Source organism: Vigna unguiculata, chromosome 9 (genome assembly GCF_004118075.2).
Source record: "Vigna unguiculata cultivar IT97K-499-35 chromosome 9, ASM411807v1, whole genome shotgun sequence".
NCBI lineage: Eukaryota > Viridiplantae > Streptophyta > Magnoliopsida > Fabales > Fabaceae > Vigna > Vigna unguiculata.
The window spans coordinates 24,942,360-24,962,609 of record NC_040287.1 but is presented as its reverse complement, the minus strand read 5'-3'; the positions used below and the strand labels follow the sequence as shown (position 1 = coordinate 24,962,609).

Sequence of the window (20,250 nt, the reverse complement as noted above, 5' to 3'; positions counted from 1 at the left end):
CTTTCTACAAAACTCAAGTTTGGCGTTCATTAAACGAGAGTCTGCTCACCCAGCAAGCAAGTCCCTTAACTCCTTATCAAAATCATTTTTGGTAGTCGCCAAATAAGAATAGGATTCACCCAACGAACGCATACACGAAATTTTACAATCTGGTAGTGCCAACTAAACCAAATGTTCACCTTAGGCTTCAAACAATTCAATAGCACATCAATCACAAGTAGAAGCACCAATCTCAACCAAAAGGATCAATTCCACAGTTTCATATCACAAGGAACATCACATTACCAAATTTTGAAGTATTTGATTGATTTCACAATCAACGAGTTTTATATTAATCTAAACAACTAAAATCAAGAGATAGTTACAAATCTAGGTTCAAAATCACAATTTCAATACACAACCAACAATTAGGAATGAAAATCAACGTGAAATAGCCAAAATTAACTTTCCTTACTTGAGAAAAATGCATTTTCTCTCACTGCTACTCCTTAGAGCTCTATACCACACATGATCACCTAAACAACCAATTAGAACCCTGATTAGAAAACAGAAGATAGCATCATGATCACACAACAATAGAGATTCATTAAGAGCAACCTTGAGTCACATGTATCACCCTAGGACCCACATGCAATCCAAGAGCTAAAATTCCTAAAAGAAAGCAAAATGAAAACTTACTCTATTTAGGTGTTTGATCGGATGGTTATGTTGAGCTCCTCACTAGGACTGATCCTACTGTCTTTGATCTTGAAACAAATGCAAATTAGGGTCAGAATTGAAGAGAGAAGGTATAGAGAAAACCTAAAGAGAAGGTTTACATAGGTGTGGTTTTATAAAAATGAAAATTCTTTATTAAAAATCTTTATATAGATTAAACTTTTTATCATTAAAATGTTTTAGTGCTCTTTTTTTTTTTTTATAAAACTACCACTGCTCTAAAGTCATTTTCTAGACTCTCACAAAATTAAGATGAGTATACCTAATCAAGCCACCAAGAACATGAAACAAAATCTCTATGAAAATATGTTTCAAAGTTAAGAAAATATCTTGCTGGTAGTAGAAACGATTAAATGCAGTTTCTGTTATATACCTCTATATTTTTTCAATTTAGCCCTATCATATTCATGCCTGTAACTATAATTCATAGCGGCGTATCCGTGTCCGTATCTGTGTTTCATCGCTGGTAAGCAATAATTTAGGACATTCAATGATTTCAAGTGTGGAAAGGTGTGGGAACATGGTTTCTCCGCCCTCCCTTGATAACCTTGTCAGGTTTGGCAGATACCTTAGTGACAAAATTTCTAAAGACATGAAAACTACCCCACCATCACAAGACTCCTCGTATAGATATTTTACATTACTAATGTTACACAAGCGAATAGTCTTTAGAGAATGCAGTTTTCCCAGCTGTGGAAGTTTCACACAGTTTCGACAGTCCGTCAACTCTATAAAATTTAAGAGATGGAGAGAAGAACTGGACATCCATTGTGGGAAATAAGCACCTTTATATCCTAACACCGTCATACTCTCAAGTTGTTTGGGATCAGGTTGAAGCACTTCAAGAATCTCCTCGACATTTTCTTGTACTTCCAAGTCTTTGTCGTATCTGTCCATTGATAACATATCCTTTGAGATCCAGTCCCAAAATAACCTGTGCCATGATAACCGCAACGTATTTAATTGCTTACTAGACATATTAGCTTCTTCGGCATCCTTTACACTTTTCACTTTACCCATATACTTGATTTCAAGGTCTCCTTTCAGCTTCAGTGGTCCCAATTCTGCCAAAAGTGACCCTCTTTCCTTGCCAACAATGTACATGCTTAAAATCCTTAAGGATGTCAAGTTCCCTACATGAGGAGGCAAGCTTGACAAGAATAAGCAACCTTTCAAAGATAGTTGTTGTAGACCTTTTAAGAGTACCAAATTGTGAGGCAACTTTTTGAGATGTCTACAATTGTCTAATTTCAATATCTGCAAATTCCATAATTTACATACTGATTTTGGAAGAGTTTTGAAGGTTCCCTCAGAAAGATTTAGATACCTTAGGTGTTTTAAATGACCAATTGAAGATGGGAACAATGATTTCCACAGTTCGCAGTAAAGAGCCCGCAAAGAATGACATTTCAATACATCATGAAAACGTTGGTGGGATAGTTGCGGGCTTATGTAGGTCCTCAAACAATTGAGTTGATGTAACTGGATTGAATCGTTTCCATAAATTGAGAGATGGTGGATTCTTTCAGACAAAGTAGCTATATGATTGTCTTTTGAAACGCAGCAAACACTACAAAAAAAAAGCTAAATTTCGGAGGTTTTAATTTCGTTTAGCGGAGGTTTTTACCCTCCACAAAATAATTTGCAGAGGTTTTTCAAACCTCCACAGATAGGTTCCCCACAAGTTATTTGTGGAGGTTTTCTACAACCCCTGGTACCATATTTATATTGTGGAGGTTTTTTAATGGAGGGTTATAACCTCTTCTATTCATGACTATTATTTTGTGGAGGTTTAAAACCTCCTTTATTTCCATAAACCTATTTGATTCCAAAATTCCTATTTTTCATTTTTTTTTGTGGGGGTTAATGCCCTCCTCAATTTGAAGATTATACTGTAAAAGTTTTAACCTGTTTCATTTGTATTATTTAATTTGTGGATTTATTACTGTATTTTTTTTGCGTTATTCAAATCTCATAAAAAACAATATTTTGTTTGTAATTAGAATTTCCTACTATACTTGACAATATATGTCATCATTTGAGGTACTTATATTTTTACATCAACAATATTTTTTGTAAACTTCAATCAAATACTTCAACCAAAGTGCTCAAATATATATCATTAGAACTTTTGATTTTCAAAATCAACATATTAACATAAAAGCAATTTAAATTGAAACAATTACAACTTAATCCATACTTACTCAAAGTTCATAATACACTAAAATAGTTTCATCCTAAAAAACATCATCAACACCCTAAATGTTGCTACCACCAGATGATCCTCTTGTACCCATAGAAGACTCAGGCTCATTTACATCACCAGTTTGCTGAAATTATAAAAGATAAATATTAGCTGCAAGAAGGACGTCAACCCCAAATCATGAAATCAACATGCATATACTAAAATAGTTTATTACTAGATCATTGACCTGCACAAAAATCATGATTATTTGGTTTCGATGATTAACTCACACAGATACAGTATAATTCTTGTATCAAAAATCACATCACAAATAAGTACCAAGATAATTAGTTTCCAAAGGCTGGACATAACTTATTTGTGGTTAAGGATCAAAGAAGGCAGTTAATTCATCAGGGATCTTTCCTTCCTTCGTTATCATGTAGGCTTTTAGTGCACCCAAGGTGGTTTGAATTTGGGATTCTAAATTAGTGTATTTCTGTTGCCACTAATCAGAAGATGTTGATGATGTGGCAGCACTAGATGAAGCAATGCTTAAATCCTTAAAGAATGCATGGGAGAACTGTACCAATTCCTTAAAGAATCATGGTTTATTGAAACTTAATTACCTTCTCAGAAGTGACTACCAAATGTTGCTCCTTCAATTTCATATTAATGAGAACTCACTAACTTGTGATTCCTGTTTATGAAAATCCATACTGCACCAAATAAAAAGAACGCATAAATTACAAATCAGAATTAAACAAAATTTAGGCACCAAACAAATGTTGTTTAAGAAATCAAGGTATTATAAAGTACTTTTCAAGATAAAGTAACAGAAGATCAGATAGCATAAAAGTCTTAATGTTTCTTAGGTATGCAGGTTTAAGGAAAGAAGATGGGATCTTAAGCAATTAGTTGGGTCTGGTGGAATGCCATCATCTCATTCAGCTACTGTCACTACTCTTGCATCTGCCATTGGGTTGCAAGAAGGCTTTGAAAGACCTCTTTTTGCTATTTCCTTGGTTTTCGCTTATACTGTATGATTTCTCCCTTTACTTCTTCACATAAATCAACACTCAATATCTCTTTGCTTAATGTTTTATTTACTAATGATTTTTTCAAAGTCAGAATTCTAACATTGACCTTCATGACTATTTCACTTCATCAACATTGATGCGGTGATAGTCTTTTTCTCTTTGATAACTTAACTTACCTTTCTCTAATTGATTTTGCACCTTAATACAATTTATGGATAGCTTTTTCTGCGCTCCAACTTTCAATAAAGAAACTAATTACAAAAGAAGAGTCTAAATTAAAAGTCTAATCCATTAAGAGAGAGCCTCAACACTTATCAACTAGTTTACTTTACTCAATGTAATGTTTCAAACAATTAAGGGTTCAATGCTATTTATAAGATGTGTGAGAATACTAGGAACCATGAGTTGTGAATGAAGTAAATGATTATACACTATAAATAAGAATTTAATTTGGCTGATTGTGTTAAAAAAATATGATTAATGAGTTACAATAGTTATGGCTACATATATTTATTGGAAAAAGTTACCCCTCAAGTAGCCATGTCAGCACTGGGAGAAGCAGCCATGTCAACATAATAACACTCAGTGGAAAGCCAATAAAAGGTGCAGAACCAAATGGAAATGGTGCTGCAATTTGTCCACTCCAGAAAGTTCTACAACTGCACAAAAATCTGCTAAACACCACAAGAACATGAAGAAGAAGAAGAAAATACTCAATGATGGAGGCTACAACAAAAATGATCTGGTACACTTTTTTTGTATGATTGGAGTGATGCATGTGTAAGTATATATAATATGGTGGATGATTATTACTATATCATGCTGCTTAATCATAATATCACGTGACCAAATGAGAGCAGAATGAAACCAGAAACAGAAACATTTTTTAGATCAATCTCTAATGTTTGTCTCTATATATGAAAGTGAAACCCTTAGCACATTCACACATTTCACAGAGCCCTCATTTTATCTAATTAGATAGTTTAGTGAATATGAAGTTGTTTAGTTTAGTTTAGAGCTAGTTAGAGATAGAAAATTAGTTTTATTTTACTTGCTTTGTTTTGCTGCAGTTTTAGTTTTGGTGTTTTTTGTTTCATAAGTGCATTTTTTTATTTTGCTGTTATAATTCTAGAGAGTAGATAATTTTAATAATAGTTTCTAAAGGGCAATTTAGGTTTGTTATCATTGTTATAATAGTGTTTTGTAAGTTTTAGTATTAGAATATACATTAGAACAGTTTTTAAATTTTCTGCATAATAATATAGGCCACACAAATGGTAGTTGTTCTTCTATGTAGGCCACACAAATAATGCTAGTTTTAATAATATAGGCCACATAAACATGACAAATGACAAATGAATAAAGAGATAGAGAATAAAACCAGGATGCTAGTTGAGATTAGGTGATGAGTCCATTGACAGCTGCAAGTAAAAACAAAAATGAAGAAACACATTAATTGACCATAAGTGATACTCTTAGAAACACATTGTGAGCATTCTGGACCACCAATGAAACAAGTTTTGTTGATGAATTTTTGGGATTTAATTCACCAAAGAATAGTGAAAAACACATAACTGAAATAGTTTAATGAATTCCTGTATGAAAAACACACAACATGGTTTTTTTTGTACATACAAAGGAATTAAAAGGGGAAGAAAAAGAGAAGATGAAACCTATGATTTTGTTAATCAGACACAATACCGAGTTCTTTGAAATTGTTTTGAGTAAAGTTAATCGAAATGTAATATATATGTGTATCACTTTTATTAAAAGGTAACACTGGTTGTGAGTTGGGGGTGGGGGGTCGGATATGATTATAACCATTTGTCAATTCATGCATGGACATGTACTCTCAAACCTGACATTATTTTGAGCTCAAAATTTCTAAACAGGGGTCAAATGAAGGAATTTCATGTATATTGCTAAACAACTTCCAACAGCCTTGCCATTTGGATTAACTTGACGCGTCTAATTTAGAAAATGAACACATGAAATATATATGTCCCTTTGATAAGTTTTCCATTTTGCTAAAAAATTTGTAAGAAATCATCAACTCCTTTTTCATACTATTTATTAAAATAATTAATTAATAGTCCTGTATTTGAAATATTTTCATACATTTACTCTTACAATCTAAATTATTCTTACACAGCCAGCCAGAGCCAGAGCCAACCTGCAAGTCAATATGTTCGTTTGTGAAAGAAGATGAACAAGTGGGTGTTTAAATTGTTCCATAGTCTCACTTTCTTTACTTTAAATTTTGCAATGCAACTTATATATATATATATATATATATATATATATATATATATATATATATATATATATATATATATATATATATATATATATATATATATATATATATATCAGACTTCATATTCATACTTCAGGAAACATATGTGAAAGGAAAGTATTGAGAATTTACACATCATCTCCAAATCTTAGAATACAATTTATATATCTATTAGACAATTCATTTATTTTATGAAATCTAACTTAAATAATTACAATTAATATAAATCTAATGAATGGATGACTCTGTTGCTACTATGATGTAACATATATGTTACAATGTTAAGAATCGACAGAAAAACTTACGTGAATCATAAATTTCATCAACTTTTGTCTACGTCACCTATTTTTTTAATTTCAGTTTCAAGAACTTAATGGAAGAAAAGAATCTATCATGGAACATCAGATTAAAAGGAGGAATGGAGGGGGAAGTCTTCACTCACAAAGTGTTGCAACCAGAAAAAAATTTATTCACTTGTTAGATGCATGACACATGAAAAGCTCTGGGATTGTTTACACAACATTTTTAGGCCTATAAACCCAAAATATTTGAAGGGAATAGTATGCAATGCAAATAGATCAACAGCTGCTTACATTTTATACCAATTCAAGCAAACTTTCACAACAGTCTCAAATTAACAATTAACATTTTACTAGTAATTTAAGTAAATCATTTTAAAGATCATTACTCATTTGGTTAATTATCTACTTCAGATGATAGCATGTGTAGAACCATTGAGTTTAGAACCAACTAAATCTGGTTCCAAGTAAATCTGGCTTAATAGGGAGAACCATGAGTTTAGAACCAACTAAATGCAGAATATCAGGAATGCAAGCTATACATAAGAAGTTACCTTCTCTGATAAATACGTTCCAAGTAAAGAGCCCCCGAGTACAGCTAGCTGCATATAAAAGAAAATTTTAAGGATATAAGAACCTAAAGTTATTTACAATCATGTGAAACAAAAGTAAAAGACAGTCTGAAGCAATATAAATTACATGAATTAGACTCTTCCAAAACATAAGGTCTTCTCCAGATAGCATAGCCTTATTTCCGGTGCTTTACGAGCTGTTATTGTTTATTAATTTTGAGCTTGTTGTCAATATTAAATATAGATTATGAAGGAAACAAAAATATAGCTTATTAGTGTCTTAGCTGTCTTTAAACTATGGAGTAAGATGCTTTAAAATAAATTGTCAAAAAGAGCCATCTCAAAAGTGTCTGTTTTAATTATGCTTGCATTTCCTGGCTGTCAATACATTTCCTTTTTCTTTGTTGCACTTCAGTTGGAGATTTGGGTGAATCCAGTTTTCACGTACCATTGCAGAAGCTTAAACTAAATATTTTATGTTTATGTTAAACAATGCAACTGTTACAGTGAAAAAGGAAATCCCCATATTTAGCAGTTGCTTCGATTTATAACTGAAGAAGGGGTTACCAAAGTTGCAACACCATGACCCGCCAGTGCTCCAGCAATGACTCCAAAGGGAGAAGAGGCAGCTGCAAGGGCTGAAAAGTAGGGAGAAAAACAATTCAGGTTCTCTGAAGTTGAGTTCAGTGCATGACGAGATGCAAGATAACAAGTACGGGTATTTGAAACAAATGAAAATTCAACAAGAAAATTATATTAACTGAAATTGGCTGATCCAAAATAATTGATATCCAACTTTTTGCGGTCAAAGCATATAAGTTAGCTTCAAGAATTGTCAATATCAATATTTATTTATTTGTACATCAGTTTGTTTAATAGGGATTTCAGATCAAGATTTTTGTCTCCTATACTTCCAGACCAAGGAATAGCAAAATCATAAAAAGTTTGATATTAATAACGACAAAAACGATAGTTCTATGTACAGGAGTTCCATATATACTTTCAAACAAATAATTCTAACGTTATAACTCACCAATTGTGGAGAAAAATGACTAATCACCCCATTCGGAGACAAAAACTAAGAGAAAAGTACTGGCAGCTGTGCTAGCAGTAGATAGTATTCCAGCACCATTTCCAGAAAATTCAGAAACTGCTAGCTCTGCCTGGCTAACAAAAGCAAACATTAAATTGCTGGAACACAATAAAATAATGTGAACCTCGACCATTGTGAACAAGTTCAAACTGAAGAACTAAAAACTGAGAGAATTCATGCATCGAACCCACACCAAAAGTCTCAAACCAAAAGGACCCACACCATGTCCTCTCAAAAGACCACAAGACGAAACTGGCGCGACGAAGATCGCTGCAACAGAGGCTACGGCATGGCTTAATCGCGGAGCGGAATCGATTGCCACTCTGAACTTAGGTTTTCGACGAAGCTGGCGCGATGAAGACCGCGGGACGGAGCTGACGCGACGGAGACGACGCGGCAGAGCTGGCGCGACGGAGACGACGCGGCAGAGCTAGCGCGACGGAGACGGCACGGCCGAGTTGGCGCGACGAAGATCGCTGCTACAACATGGCTTAATCGCGGAGCGGAACACTCTGAAGTTAGGTTTTAGAGCGAAAGGGAAAGATTCTGATTTGGAAAGAAACACGTGATTTGGAAGAGAAGAATGTGTTGCAATTTGCGGAGGTCATAAACCTCCTAAAAATAAATAAAAGTTTCCTCTATTACCAGCTTTTATAAAATCTATGATAATATGTCCACATGAATTTTATTTGTAGAGGTCTTTTTAACCTCTATAAAATGATTCATGCTATATATCTTTTTTTTTTGTAGTGAAACATTTGTTGCAACAAATTGTGCAAGATCATGGACAAGATCATGTATCTTGAAACTTTTAACTTTGCCATACTCATCTGTCTCAATATCCTGAAAAAATGATCTCCAGTAAAATTCATTCCACACACCTTCACCGACATCTTCAGCCTCTAGTATTTCACTGGATGAAATAAACCCATTAGCCATCCACAGTTCAATCAGATATTGCTTTTCTATTATTTTATCTTTGGGAAATATAGCACAATAAGCAAAACATGGTCTGAGTTTTATGGGCAAGTTCAAGTAACTTAATCTCAAGGTAGGCATTATAGAGTCTTCATCTTGTGGTAAACTCCACAGGTTGTTCTCCTTAACGTTGAGCCACTCCTTTTCCTCTCTTTTGAAGCGTAAAAGACCTCCTAGTGCTTTTGCTGCAAGAGGCACTCCCCTGCATTTCTTTACTATCTCTTTCCCTATAAACACTAGCTCTTCAGGTTCAACCTCATTTGCTCCAAAGGCTCGACTCCTAAACAATTCCCAGCAATAACTATCTGATAACTCTGACAGTTGATACTGTTGGGTATTGGGCTCCCTTCCTATGTGGAGAAAAGGCCCAAAATTTGAGAAGCCCATGTCTCACTTAATCTAGTGGAGAGGAGGCTATAAAATAAAGAGAGAGGCAGAACAATAGAATCAGAACACACTGAAAACCCTAACACATAGAGGGAGAGGTAGAGGGAAAATTCTGTTCACATTTTTCACAGAGCTGTCACAGTAGAATCGGCGTTGCGGATTCGTTCACCGTTGGATCGGGCTGAAATTTTTAAAGCAGGTTCGGAACTCATTGCTCTTCATTCTGACCGGTCGGATCTTTGATAAGAGGTCTGAGTTTGGAGATATTAATTTCGCACTGCAGCAGTGATTTTTAGAGGTTTTCCTCTCTTGTTCTTCTCTATTTGAAAGCTTTGTTGCTTTGTTATTTGGTTGGGTGTTGGCACTAATTTGTGCTATTGATTGAGACTGTTTTGTACTCTTGTTGATCATAGTGGAGCTATTTCTTTGGTCTGGACGACTCGTGGTTTTTACTCTTGATTTGAGGGGTTTTCCACGTTAAAAATCTTGGTGCCTTTATTTGTGCTTTTGGTGATTTATTATTGCTGCTCTTTGATTATTGCTCCTCATAGATTCTTGCAAGTTAGGGGAAATTATATCCGCTGCATTCTCTGGTATATTGTTTGTTATTGTTTTCCCCATCAGAGTGGCATCAGAGCTCTTGGTTGGGCTATATTTACTTGCTTGAATGATGGAGGCAAATGCAAAGATGGTTGCTTTGAATGGTACAAATTATCATTTGTGGAAGGGCAAGATGAAAGATTTATTATTTGTCAAGAAATTGCATCTTCCGGTCTTTGCTACACAGAAGCCAGATTCTATGTCTGAAGAAGAATGGGACTTTGAGCACCAACAGGTATGTGGTTTTATTCGGCAATATGTTGAAGATAATGTTTATAATCATATTGCTAATGAGACACATGCCAGAGCTTTGTGGGAGAAGATTGAGTCTTTGTATGCTTCTAAGTCGGGCAATAATAAATTGTATTTGTTAAATTGCTTGATGAATTTGAGGTACAGGGAGAATTCTTCTATTTCTGATCACTTAAATGAGTTTCAAGGGCTCCTAGATCAATTGTCAGGAATGGGCATAAAGTTTGATGACGAAGTTATGGGATTATGGTTGCTTAATACTCTACCAGAGTCTTGGGAGGTATTTCGGGTTTCAATTACGAACTCTGCCTCGAATGGTGTTGTTTCTTTTCAGATGGCAAAAAGCGGCGCTCTTAATGAAGAGATGAGAAGGAAGGCACATGGTTCTTCATCTCAGTCTGAGATGCTTGTTACAGAAGCTAGGGGGAGAAGTCAGAAAAAGGAACATAAAGGTGGTAGAGAGAAGAGTAGGAGCAAGTCCAAGTCAAGATACAAGAATTTAGAGTGTCATTTTTGTCATAAAACTGGGCACATTCAGAAATACTGTTTTAAGTGGAAAAAGGAGAACAAAGACAAGAAGGGAAAGCAGAGAGAGGATGACCATGATGATGATGATCGTGTCACTACTACTACAGATGGTGATCTTGTTCTTCTTCGTGACTTTGAGTCCGTTAATCTTGTATCTGATGAGAGCATGTGGATTATTGATAGTGGTGCTACACTGCATGTTACACCTAGGAAGGAGTTCTTCACATCTTACACTTCTGGTGATTTTGGAGTGTTGAAGATGGGTAATGATGGTGAGTCTAAAGTGATTGGTGTTGGTGATGTTTGCCTGCAAACCAACATGGGAGTGCAGTTGTTGCTTAAAGGAGTCAAACATGCTCCAGATGTCCGTTTTAATTTAATCTCTGTGCAGTTGCTTGATGATTGTGGTTATGACAATCACTTTGGTTCTAGTAAATGGAAGCTCACTAAAGGTAACTTGGTTATAGCCAGAGGGGAGAAACAATCTAAATTGTACTGGACTAAAGCTTTGGTTGCTAAAGACAGTCTGAATGCTATGTATATGGAGGCATCTTTGTGGCACCGGAGGCTTGGTCATATAAGTGAGAAAGGGCTTAACTGCTTAGCTAAAAAGGATGTGCTTATGGGATTGATAAATGCAGAATTGGAGAAATGTTCTCATTGCATGGCTGGTAAACAAACCAGAGTATCTTTTAAGAAGCATCCTCCCTCAAGGAAGTCAGAATCTCTTGAATTGGTGCATTCTGACGTTTGTGGCCCATTAAAGGAAAAGTCATTTAGTGGTGCACTTTACTTTGTTACTTTTATTGATGATTGTTCCAGGAAGCTATGGGTCTATGCTCTTCAGCGGAAAGGTCAAGTACTTGAAAAGTTCAAGGAATTTCATGCTATGGTTGAGAGGCAATCAGGCAAGAAGCTGAAATGCATCTGTAGTGATAATGGTGGTAAGTACCGTGGACCTTTTGATGTTTATTGCAGGCAGCATAGTATTAGACACGAGAAGACTCCTCCTAAAACTCCTCAGTTGAATGGTCTAGCGGAGAGGATGAATAGGACCTTGGTTGAAAGGGTTACATGTATGCTTTCAGAAGCAAAGTTGCCTAAGCACTTTTGGGGAGAGGCATTGCTTGCAGCTGTGCATGTTATTAATCCCAGTCCCGCAGTTGCTTTGAACACTGAGGTGCCAGACAAAATTTGGTTTGGTAAGAATGTTAGCTATGATCATTTGCGTGTCTTTGGTTGCAGGGCATTTGTTCATGTTCCTAAGGATGAAATATCCAAGTTTGATAAAAAGATAAGGCAATGTATCTTTATTGGCTATGGTGAGGATGAATTTGGCTACAGGTTTTATGATCCTGTTGAGAAGAAGCTTGTTAGAAGCCGTGATGTACAATTCATGGAAGACCAGACCATTGAAGACATTGATAAGGTGGAGAAGACCACACCCGAGAAAGATAGTAATCTCACTGATGGTAATCCGATGAGGTTGCCCGCTCAGAATTTGGAGAATGTTGAAACGGAAGCTCAAGACAATGAGCAACATGGTGATGTTGATGATCAACAGTTTGGAAGTGGAGTAGAGGTTCCAATTGATGATGCTCAAGAGGAACATGATGATGATGATGATCTTGGTGATATACCTGAATCACCTCAAGTCCAACTCAGGAGGTCTAATAGACAGAAACAACCTTCTATAAGGTATTCCTGTGATGAGTACATAACCTTGACTGACGGTGGAGAACCTGAGTGTTTTGAAGAGGCTTTGGATAGTGAAGAGAAGAAACAGTGGCTGGATGCAATGCAAGATAAGATGAAATCTTTGCATGATAATCACACTTACGACTTGGTGAAATTGCCTAAGGGCAAAAGGGCATTGGAAACTAGGTGGATTTTCAGGGTGAAACAAGATTCAAATTCTACGCTTCCAAGGTACAAGGCCAAATTAGTGGTGAAAGGTTTCAGACAGAAAAAGGGTGTTGATTTCAATGAGATTTTCTCACCTGTGGTGAAAATGTCATCCATCAGAACTGTGCTAAGTTTAGCTGCTACTCTTGATTTGGAGGTTGAGCAGATGGATGTGAAGACAGCTTTCCTTCATGGTAATTTGGAGGAAGAGATATACATGAAGCAACCTGATGGTTTTCTTGTTGAAGGCTAGGAAGATTATGTGTGTAGGCTAAGGAAGAGTCTATACGGTTTGAAGCAGGCTCCAAGGCAGTGGTATAAGAAGTTTGAGTCTTTTATGTGTGAGCAGGGTTACAAGAAGACTACTTCTGATCATTGTGTCTTTGTTAAAAGTTTTTCTAATGATGACTTTATTATCCTGTTATTATATGTTGATGACATGCTTATTGTTGGGAAAGATATTTCCAGAATTGACAGGTTAAAGAAGACACTTGGCGAGTCTTTTGCCATGAAAGACTTGGGAGCTGCTAAAAGGATTCTTGGCATACATATCTCACGTGATAGGAGAGAAAAGAAGATTTATCTATCACAAGAGCAATACATTAGGAAGGTGTTGCAGAGATTCCAGATGGAAAATGCTAAAGCTGTGAGTACTCCTCTTGCTACTCATTTTAAACTGAGTGTTAAACAGAGTCCTTCAAATGAAGTTGAGAAGACCAATATGAGTAGAGTTCCTTATGCATCTGCGGTGGGCAGTTTGATGTATGCGATGGTGTGTACAAGACCAGATATTGCACATGCTGTTGGTACAGTTAGTCGATTTTTGTCAAACCCAGGTAGAGAGCATTGGAATGTTGTGAAATGGATTTTGAGGTATCTTTATGGTACAGTTGATATGAAGCTTTGTTTTGGAGGTGATAAACCTACTTTGATGGGTTACTCAGACTCAGATATGGCTGGGGATATTGATTCCAGAAAGTCCACTTCGGGCTATTTGATAAAGTTTGCAGGGGGAGCTGTGGCTTGGCAATCAAGACTACAGAGGTGTGTAGCGTTGTCTACTACAGAGGAAGAGTTCATTGCTATTACTGAAGCATGCAAGGAGTTATTATGGTTGAAGAAATTCTTGCAGGAGCTTGGTTTTAGGCAAGATAACTATTCATTGTTCGTTGATAGCCAAAGTGCTATCCATCTTGGTAAGAATCCAACCTTTCATTCTAGATCCAAACATATTGATGTGAGGTATCATTGGATACGTGATGCTTTGGATGCTAAGTTGTTGGAGTTGGAAAAAGTTCATACAGATGATAATGGTGCTGATATGATGACTAAAGCATTGCCAAGAGGAAAGTTTGAAGTTTGTTGTGAGATCGTCGGTTTGGCGGTTATCTCCACATAGTTGTGAGGGGGAGATTTGTTGGGTATTGGGCTCCCTTCCTATGTGGAGAAAAGGCCCAAAATTTGAGAAGCCCATGTCTCACTTAATCTAGTGGAGAGGAGGCTATAAAATAAAGAGAGAGGCAGAACAATAGAGTCAGAACACACTGAAAGCCCTAACACATAGAGGGAGAGGTAGAGGGAAAATTCTGTTCACGTTTTTCACAGAGCTGTCACATTAGAATCGGCGTTGCGGATTCGTTCACCGTTGGATCGGGCTGAAATTTTTACAGCAGGTTCGGAACTCATTGCTCTTCATTCTGACCGGTCGGATCTTTGATACGAGGTCTGAGTTTGGAGATATTAATTTCGCACTGCAGCAGTGATTTTTAGAGGTTTTCCTCTATTGTTCTTCTCTATTTGAAAGCTTTGTTGCTTTGTTATTTGGTTGGGTGTTGGCACTAATTTGTGCTATTGATTGAGACTCTTTTGTACTCTTGTTGATAATAGTGGAGCTATTTCTTTGGTCTGGACGACTCGTGGTTTTTACTCTTGATTTGAGGGGTTTTCCACGTTAAAAATCTTGGTGCCTTTATTTGTGCTTTTGGTGATTTATTATTGCTGCTCTTTGATTATTGCTCCTCATAGATTCTTGCAAGTTAGGGAAAATTATATCCGCTGCATTCTCTGTTATATTGTTTATTATTGTTTTCCCCATCAGATACGGAGGTATTGTTCCCATGATTTTGAAAGACGAGTGGTGATCAGAATGGAAGTACCCATTGTCCCACAAGCTAAAACAGATTTCAACTTCTGCCAATTCTCTTGCTTATCATCCCACACATCATCTAAAATAAGTAAATATCTTTTACTTCGAAGAAGATCTCGAAGCATTCTTTGGAGTGGTTCTGGATCCAAATCGTCACAGCTACGCTGGGTAACTGCTTCAATGACAGCCTTTGTTATCCTCTTCAAACTGAAATCATCAGAAACACAAACCCAAATTCTTAGCTCAAAGTGGTTGACCACCTTCTCATGATTGAAAATGAGTTGAGCAAGTGTTGTTTTTCCTAGTCCACCTAGACCCAAGATCGGATACACAGATAAATTCTCAGAACGAGAAGCAACACCAACCAAAAGGTTTATAATTTGATCCTTCTCTTCTTCTCTTCCATACAGCTGTGGTTCAGAGACAAACGAGGTGGTTTGGCGCCACTCACTGATTCCACTTCTTCTCTCAGAAACCATCTCAGTCAAATGAAACTTAGCCCTTTCCTCAGCAATTTCTTCTAACCTCTCACTTATCCTCTTCATTTTTTTGGCAATTTTGTAACGAGAAAAAACATGTTTGGGATGAAAAGAGGATGATGAACCAAAATTTTGTACCTTATTTGATACATTCCTTAGTGTTTGGAACTCCATCCCCAGAACTTCATAGCCATACTCGTCAATAATGTCATCCAAAGTGAGAGCTGCGTATTTCAGGTTTTGAAGCCAAATTTGTATAGCTCCGTCTGAGAATTGTTTGTGCTCAGCATCTTCAAGAGTTGCCTTGATCATATTGAGTAAACTGGCAAGTCTTTCTAAGTCATCATGAAAACCCAGGAAAAGTGCCAACTCCTTTCCAACAAGAGAACTCAAATTTCCAAGCACTAATTCAACAACAGCTTCAGTCATTTTCAAAGTCTGAACTCCAAAAATGAAAATGTAAGATTCTATGCTTCCGAAATTCTAATGCAAATGCAATGATAGGATTAACATGCAAAGATCCCGTTCTGCATTGATTCAGGAAGTCAAATTTCCAACCCCGAGAAAAAAATATATTTCATAGGTAATGAAAATGACCTGTTTCCACTACTAATTAAGATAAGGTAAATGATATATTCACAACTCTTTTAACAATTTCTCTCAATTATATGATGTGGCAGTATTTTTCTATTTTTTTTTTCACAATTTCACATTAGATGTTTGAGTGCATTATTCTATGCTGCACTACTGATTAAGATAAAGTTATTTCTACTAAATTTTAATGATTAAATTTTTTAAATTTATCTTTTCAAAACGTATTTTAATTTTTTTAAATTAATATATATATATATATATATATATATATATATATATATATATATATATTTAAATATTAATTATAAGTGTCCATTGTTAATGTACATCTATTTTCCAACGTTCACTTTTTTACTGTCAATTTGGCACATGAAATTCTTCTCACTTTTGTAGAAAAATAGTACATTTTAATTTCAAAGGTATAAAAAATATATTGAAAGAGGCAAAAGTTAAGAAAAATATATAACTTTGTTCTTGTAACAAAAAATTAAAAATTTCAATAAAAGGTCATTATTCTATATAAGAAAATATTTAAGTTTTAAACCAATAGAAGGAAAGAATAAAATATAATTACAGGCATCATTAGTTACAGAAAACATAAGATTAGCTTATGACAAATGTGTGAACATTCAAATTTAGGTCATTTATGGAAAGAATTACGGGCAAAATTATGGAACTACGTACTTTTAGGAAAAACAGATTTATATATTTTTATTATAAGGAATTAAAATATTAGTGTAATATGTTTTTTTAATAAGTAGTTTTGTTTTATATGTGAATTGGGTTGGAACATTCTTCTAATTGTAAGCTTCAAATGTTTTATCTTTTTCTTCTTTTTTTTTTTTTCTTCAGTTTATTTTGTTTCTTTTTCTACCTTCAATTTTCTAGAAAGTTTTTATTTGTTTCTATTATCAAATCACACATCTGTGTTGACAATGAAAAATAACAATCGGACCAGATTGAATTTTGTTTTGAGTAACTTTTTTTATTCTCTCAATCTTTGTTGTTTTTCTTTTGAAATTTTGTGTGCATAGTTTTGGAGATGAAGGAGAGATCTATTGGTGAATCAAATTTCTAAGGAGTAGATTAGGACTTTTCTAAATTCTTAAAAAACATATGTATTAAGGTAACAGAAGCTATTACTATATAAAAAAATCTTGAGTATATTGTTTAAATATTACAGGTAGTATCCAAAAATCAAAGGTAAATTGGTTTTTTAAAAAATTTATTCTTTTTAAGATTTGAAAACGATTTCTGCAAATTTTGAATCAATTAATTAATAAGGTTATTTGTTTTCCCAAGTAGTTTGCTTTTTTATTTTAGTTCAGTACCAGAAAAAGAGTAATGAGAACCTGGAACTCGCATTACCTCCATATATCTCATTAGATTTAAATTACACAAAAACTCAGAACAATTTCATGTAAAATTATATATTTGCTAAGAATAATGATCGTAGATGGATATCTTTCTACTATCTAAAACATTTATTAACTTTAAAGATGTTTTTTTTATTTTGTTTAATTATACTAGTCTTTGTTTCTCTCACCAAGTATTTGTTATTCATCTCCAATGTCATGGTCACCATGTGATAATAGGAGCCATCAAGGAAAGGGTGAGAAAAAATGAGGGATTATGTAGTTGTGGCATAAAGTATCAGCAGAGGTAGTGGGGGCTGTGATAGTCCCATTACCAAGAAGGAAAAGGGGTTTAAACTAACATTATAGGGAAAGTTATCAAAATAATTTTGAATTTCATTAAAATAAGACTTATTTAAATTATGATTTCAAAGACACTGAACATGTTGAATTCAACCACAACTAGACAAAATGACAGACAGAGAGACCAAGTCAAGTATATATAAGCATATGACCAAATACCCTGCAGCAGGAAAAGAAAATACAATGCTAGCTTTATTATATTTTAAAATTCATTGAAACTGATTGAAGAAATTGAAAAGAGAGAGAGGTATAAAACAAATCCCCGGTTGGTAAATGGTCATTAATATACACTTCTAAGTAGCTCTCTTATTTAACTTGTTCAAGAATACAAAATATCGATAAAGATATTATATATCTTCAACTTTTATTTATATTGATAGAGATATTATATATTTGATTATCTTTTATTATTATCAAATAATTATATATTCTGTTTGATTAGATTTGTTATGAATTAATGATTGTCTATTGATTTGATACATTTCCTCATATGATTGATATGATTGATATTCATATGGTTCATTATTCTTTATGTAAATATTTGTATTAAGTAATTGTTATGTAGTAAAAAATCAGTTTTCTTGCAAGCTTAAGAAAATGCGTTCCGATAATAGCAAAGAGTTTCTTCTTAATGATTTTTATAATAACAAGGGTATTTTTCATGAAACTTCTTGTGTTGCAACTCCTGAACAAAACAAGATTGTTAAGAGGAAGTATCAACATCTTCTTAATGTGTGTTGCGCTCTTCTTTTTCAAGCAAAAATACCAAACATTTTCTTGTCTTATTCCCTTAAATTGGTTGTTCATCTAATTAACAGGTTACCCACTCATTTTCTCAATAATCAATCTATCAATCTCCTTATGAATTGGTCTATTCTACTAAATCCGATTTTTCTAATCTAAAAGTTTTTTGTTGTCTAGCTTACACTAGTTCTGCCAATACTAGAAGAACTAAATTGGATTCTCGAAGCTTAAAATGTGTTTTCCTAGGTTATAAATCTGGAACAAAAGGATATGTTTTGTATGATCGTCTCTCCAAGTCTATTTTTATGACTAGGAATGTTATCTTTCATGAAAATATTTTTCCTTACTCATTCTCTTTGCCATCTGATAACTTTATTGCTTCGATTGATGATTCTCATAACTGTGATATTAGCATAAATGATTTTCCAACTTTACCTGTTTCACATGCCACTGACCTTACTACGGACCTTGTTACTAGTATTGTTTCTGATAATGTTGAAGTTACTGATCTTGATCTTAGAACTTCTCATAGAGTAAAAAATAGGCCTCGACACTTAGATCAATATTATTGTGGTGTTGCTTCTACTTCATGCTCTAATTATTCCACCCCTTATCCAATGCATTCATTTGTTTCTTATGATAATTGTTCTTCTGACCATACTACTTTTTGTCATAATACTACCCAAGTTGAACCTTTCTCCTTCAAAGAAGCTGCTCAATTTAAGATCCAAGAAATTTAAAGAATTAAATAAATAGTTATTTAATAAATCCGGGTAGAAGGAGACTTTATAGCATTTAATGCAAATTATTATTATGTGGAATAGTACTAGCTCAAGTGGTTGAGAGTACTTGATTGTGTGAAAGGACTTGGGTTTGAGTACTATGTATGCTAATTGTATGTTATTTTAATATGTGTTTTATTTTAATGTTATGTGTGAATGTGCGGGTTCAAACCTTGTGGGGTCTGAAGGTGTTTTGAGTGGAATTGAGAAGAGCATCAAGTGCATTGGGAGAATGCCAAAGCTGGACTAGTGGTGGCACAAGAGAAGTCTTGGTTCTTCCAAATTGAGCAAGGATTAACAGGTTAAGGGAGTTCCTTCACGTATATACATGTTGTATGATTGTTTTGTATTATAATGTATGATCATGATGCCCTGCATAATCCCAAATCATGGTGTTTTCGAGTTTCTGGAAAAATTCCCAGAAACCGCCTGGCGGCTTTGAATGTGCCGTCAGGCGATGCATGAGTGATAACCCAATTCTGGGTTTTTCTGTGATGAACCGCTTGGCGGCAAGGGTGACTCCGCCAGGCCATGCGAACATTGTGCAAAAACACTATTTTTCGCGTAGCAGGAACCGCGGGTGTAGGTTATATACCGCTAGGCGCCAAACTCTTGAATTTTGGGCACTAGGTGCCACAAATTTTTCTAATTTGCGCAATTTTTATAAAACTGCGTTTCCCGATTCATTAACCGTCTGATTTAGGTGAAATTTTGACAGGCGATTCATAACATGTTGTTATTCATAGATGTGTGATTGATAAGTATGTATATGAATTTTGTGTTTGATTGGATTCTCTGGAATCGTTCATGTGTAAAATGTGAAATTATGAGATGTGTTATATTACGAATGTTTACCTGTGTGTATGAATCTTTGGAATTGAATGGGAAGCATTCGATTACGGTAACATGGTTAGGGTTTGGGGAATGATTCATTGAAT

General features: G+C 34.8%; 1 protein-coding gene and 1 long non-coding RNA gene across 5 annotated transcripts; both read right to left on the bottom strand.

Annotated features, from left to right (window-relative positions):
• Positions 1 to 1,134: 1,134 nt before the first annotated feature.
• LOC114163593 (putative disease resistance protein RGA3) lies at positions 1,135 to 16,030 on the bottom strand. The gene is made up of 5 exons (XM_028047899.1): positions 14,952 to 16,030; positions 12,973 to 12,992; positions 10,041 to 10,049; positions 8,956 to 9,504; positions 1,135 to 2,301 (listed from the first exon to the last, which is right to left on the bottom strand). Exons 1-5 carry the CDS (start codon positions 15,901 to 15,903, stop codon positions 1,135 to 1,137), a joined length of 2,697 nt encoding a protein of 898 aa, XP_027903700.1. The 5' UTR covers positions 15,904 to 16,030.
• LOC114164274 lies at positions 2,863 to 8,779 on the bottom strand. Of its 4 annotated transcripts, none has more exons than XR_003599520.1 (7): positions 8,140 to 8,779; positions 7,674 to 7,744; positions 7,234 to 7,303; positions 7,089 to 7,136; positions 4,467 to 5,360; positions 3,529 to 3,618; positions 2,863 to 3,047 (listed from the first exon to the last, which is right to left on the bottom strand). It is a non-coding gene; the product is annotated as an uncharacterized LOC114164274 (long non-coding RNA). The 4 variants fall into 4 exon arrangements; XR_003599522.1 differs by lacking the exon at positions 7,234 to 7,303 and having other exon boundaries at positions 4,467 to 4,613; positions 5,321 to 5,360; XR_003599521.1 differs by lacking the exon at positions 7,234 to 7,303 and having other exon boundaries at positions 4,467 to 4,610; positions 5,321 to 5,360.
• Positions 16,031 to 20,250: the final 4,220 nt, after the last annotated feature.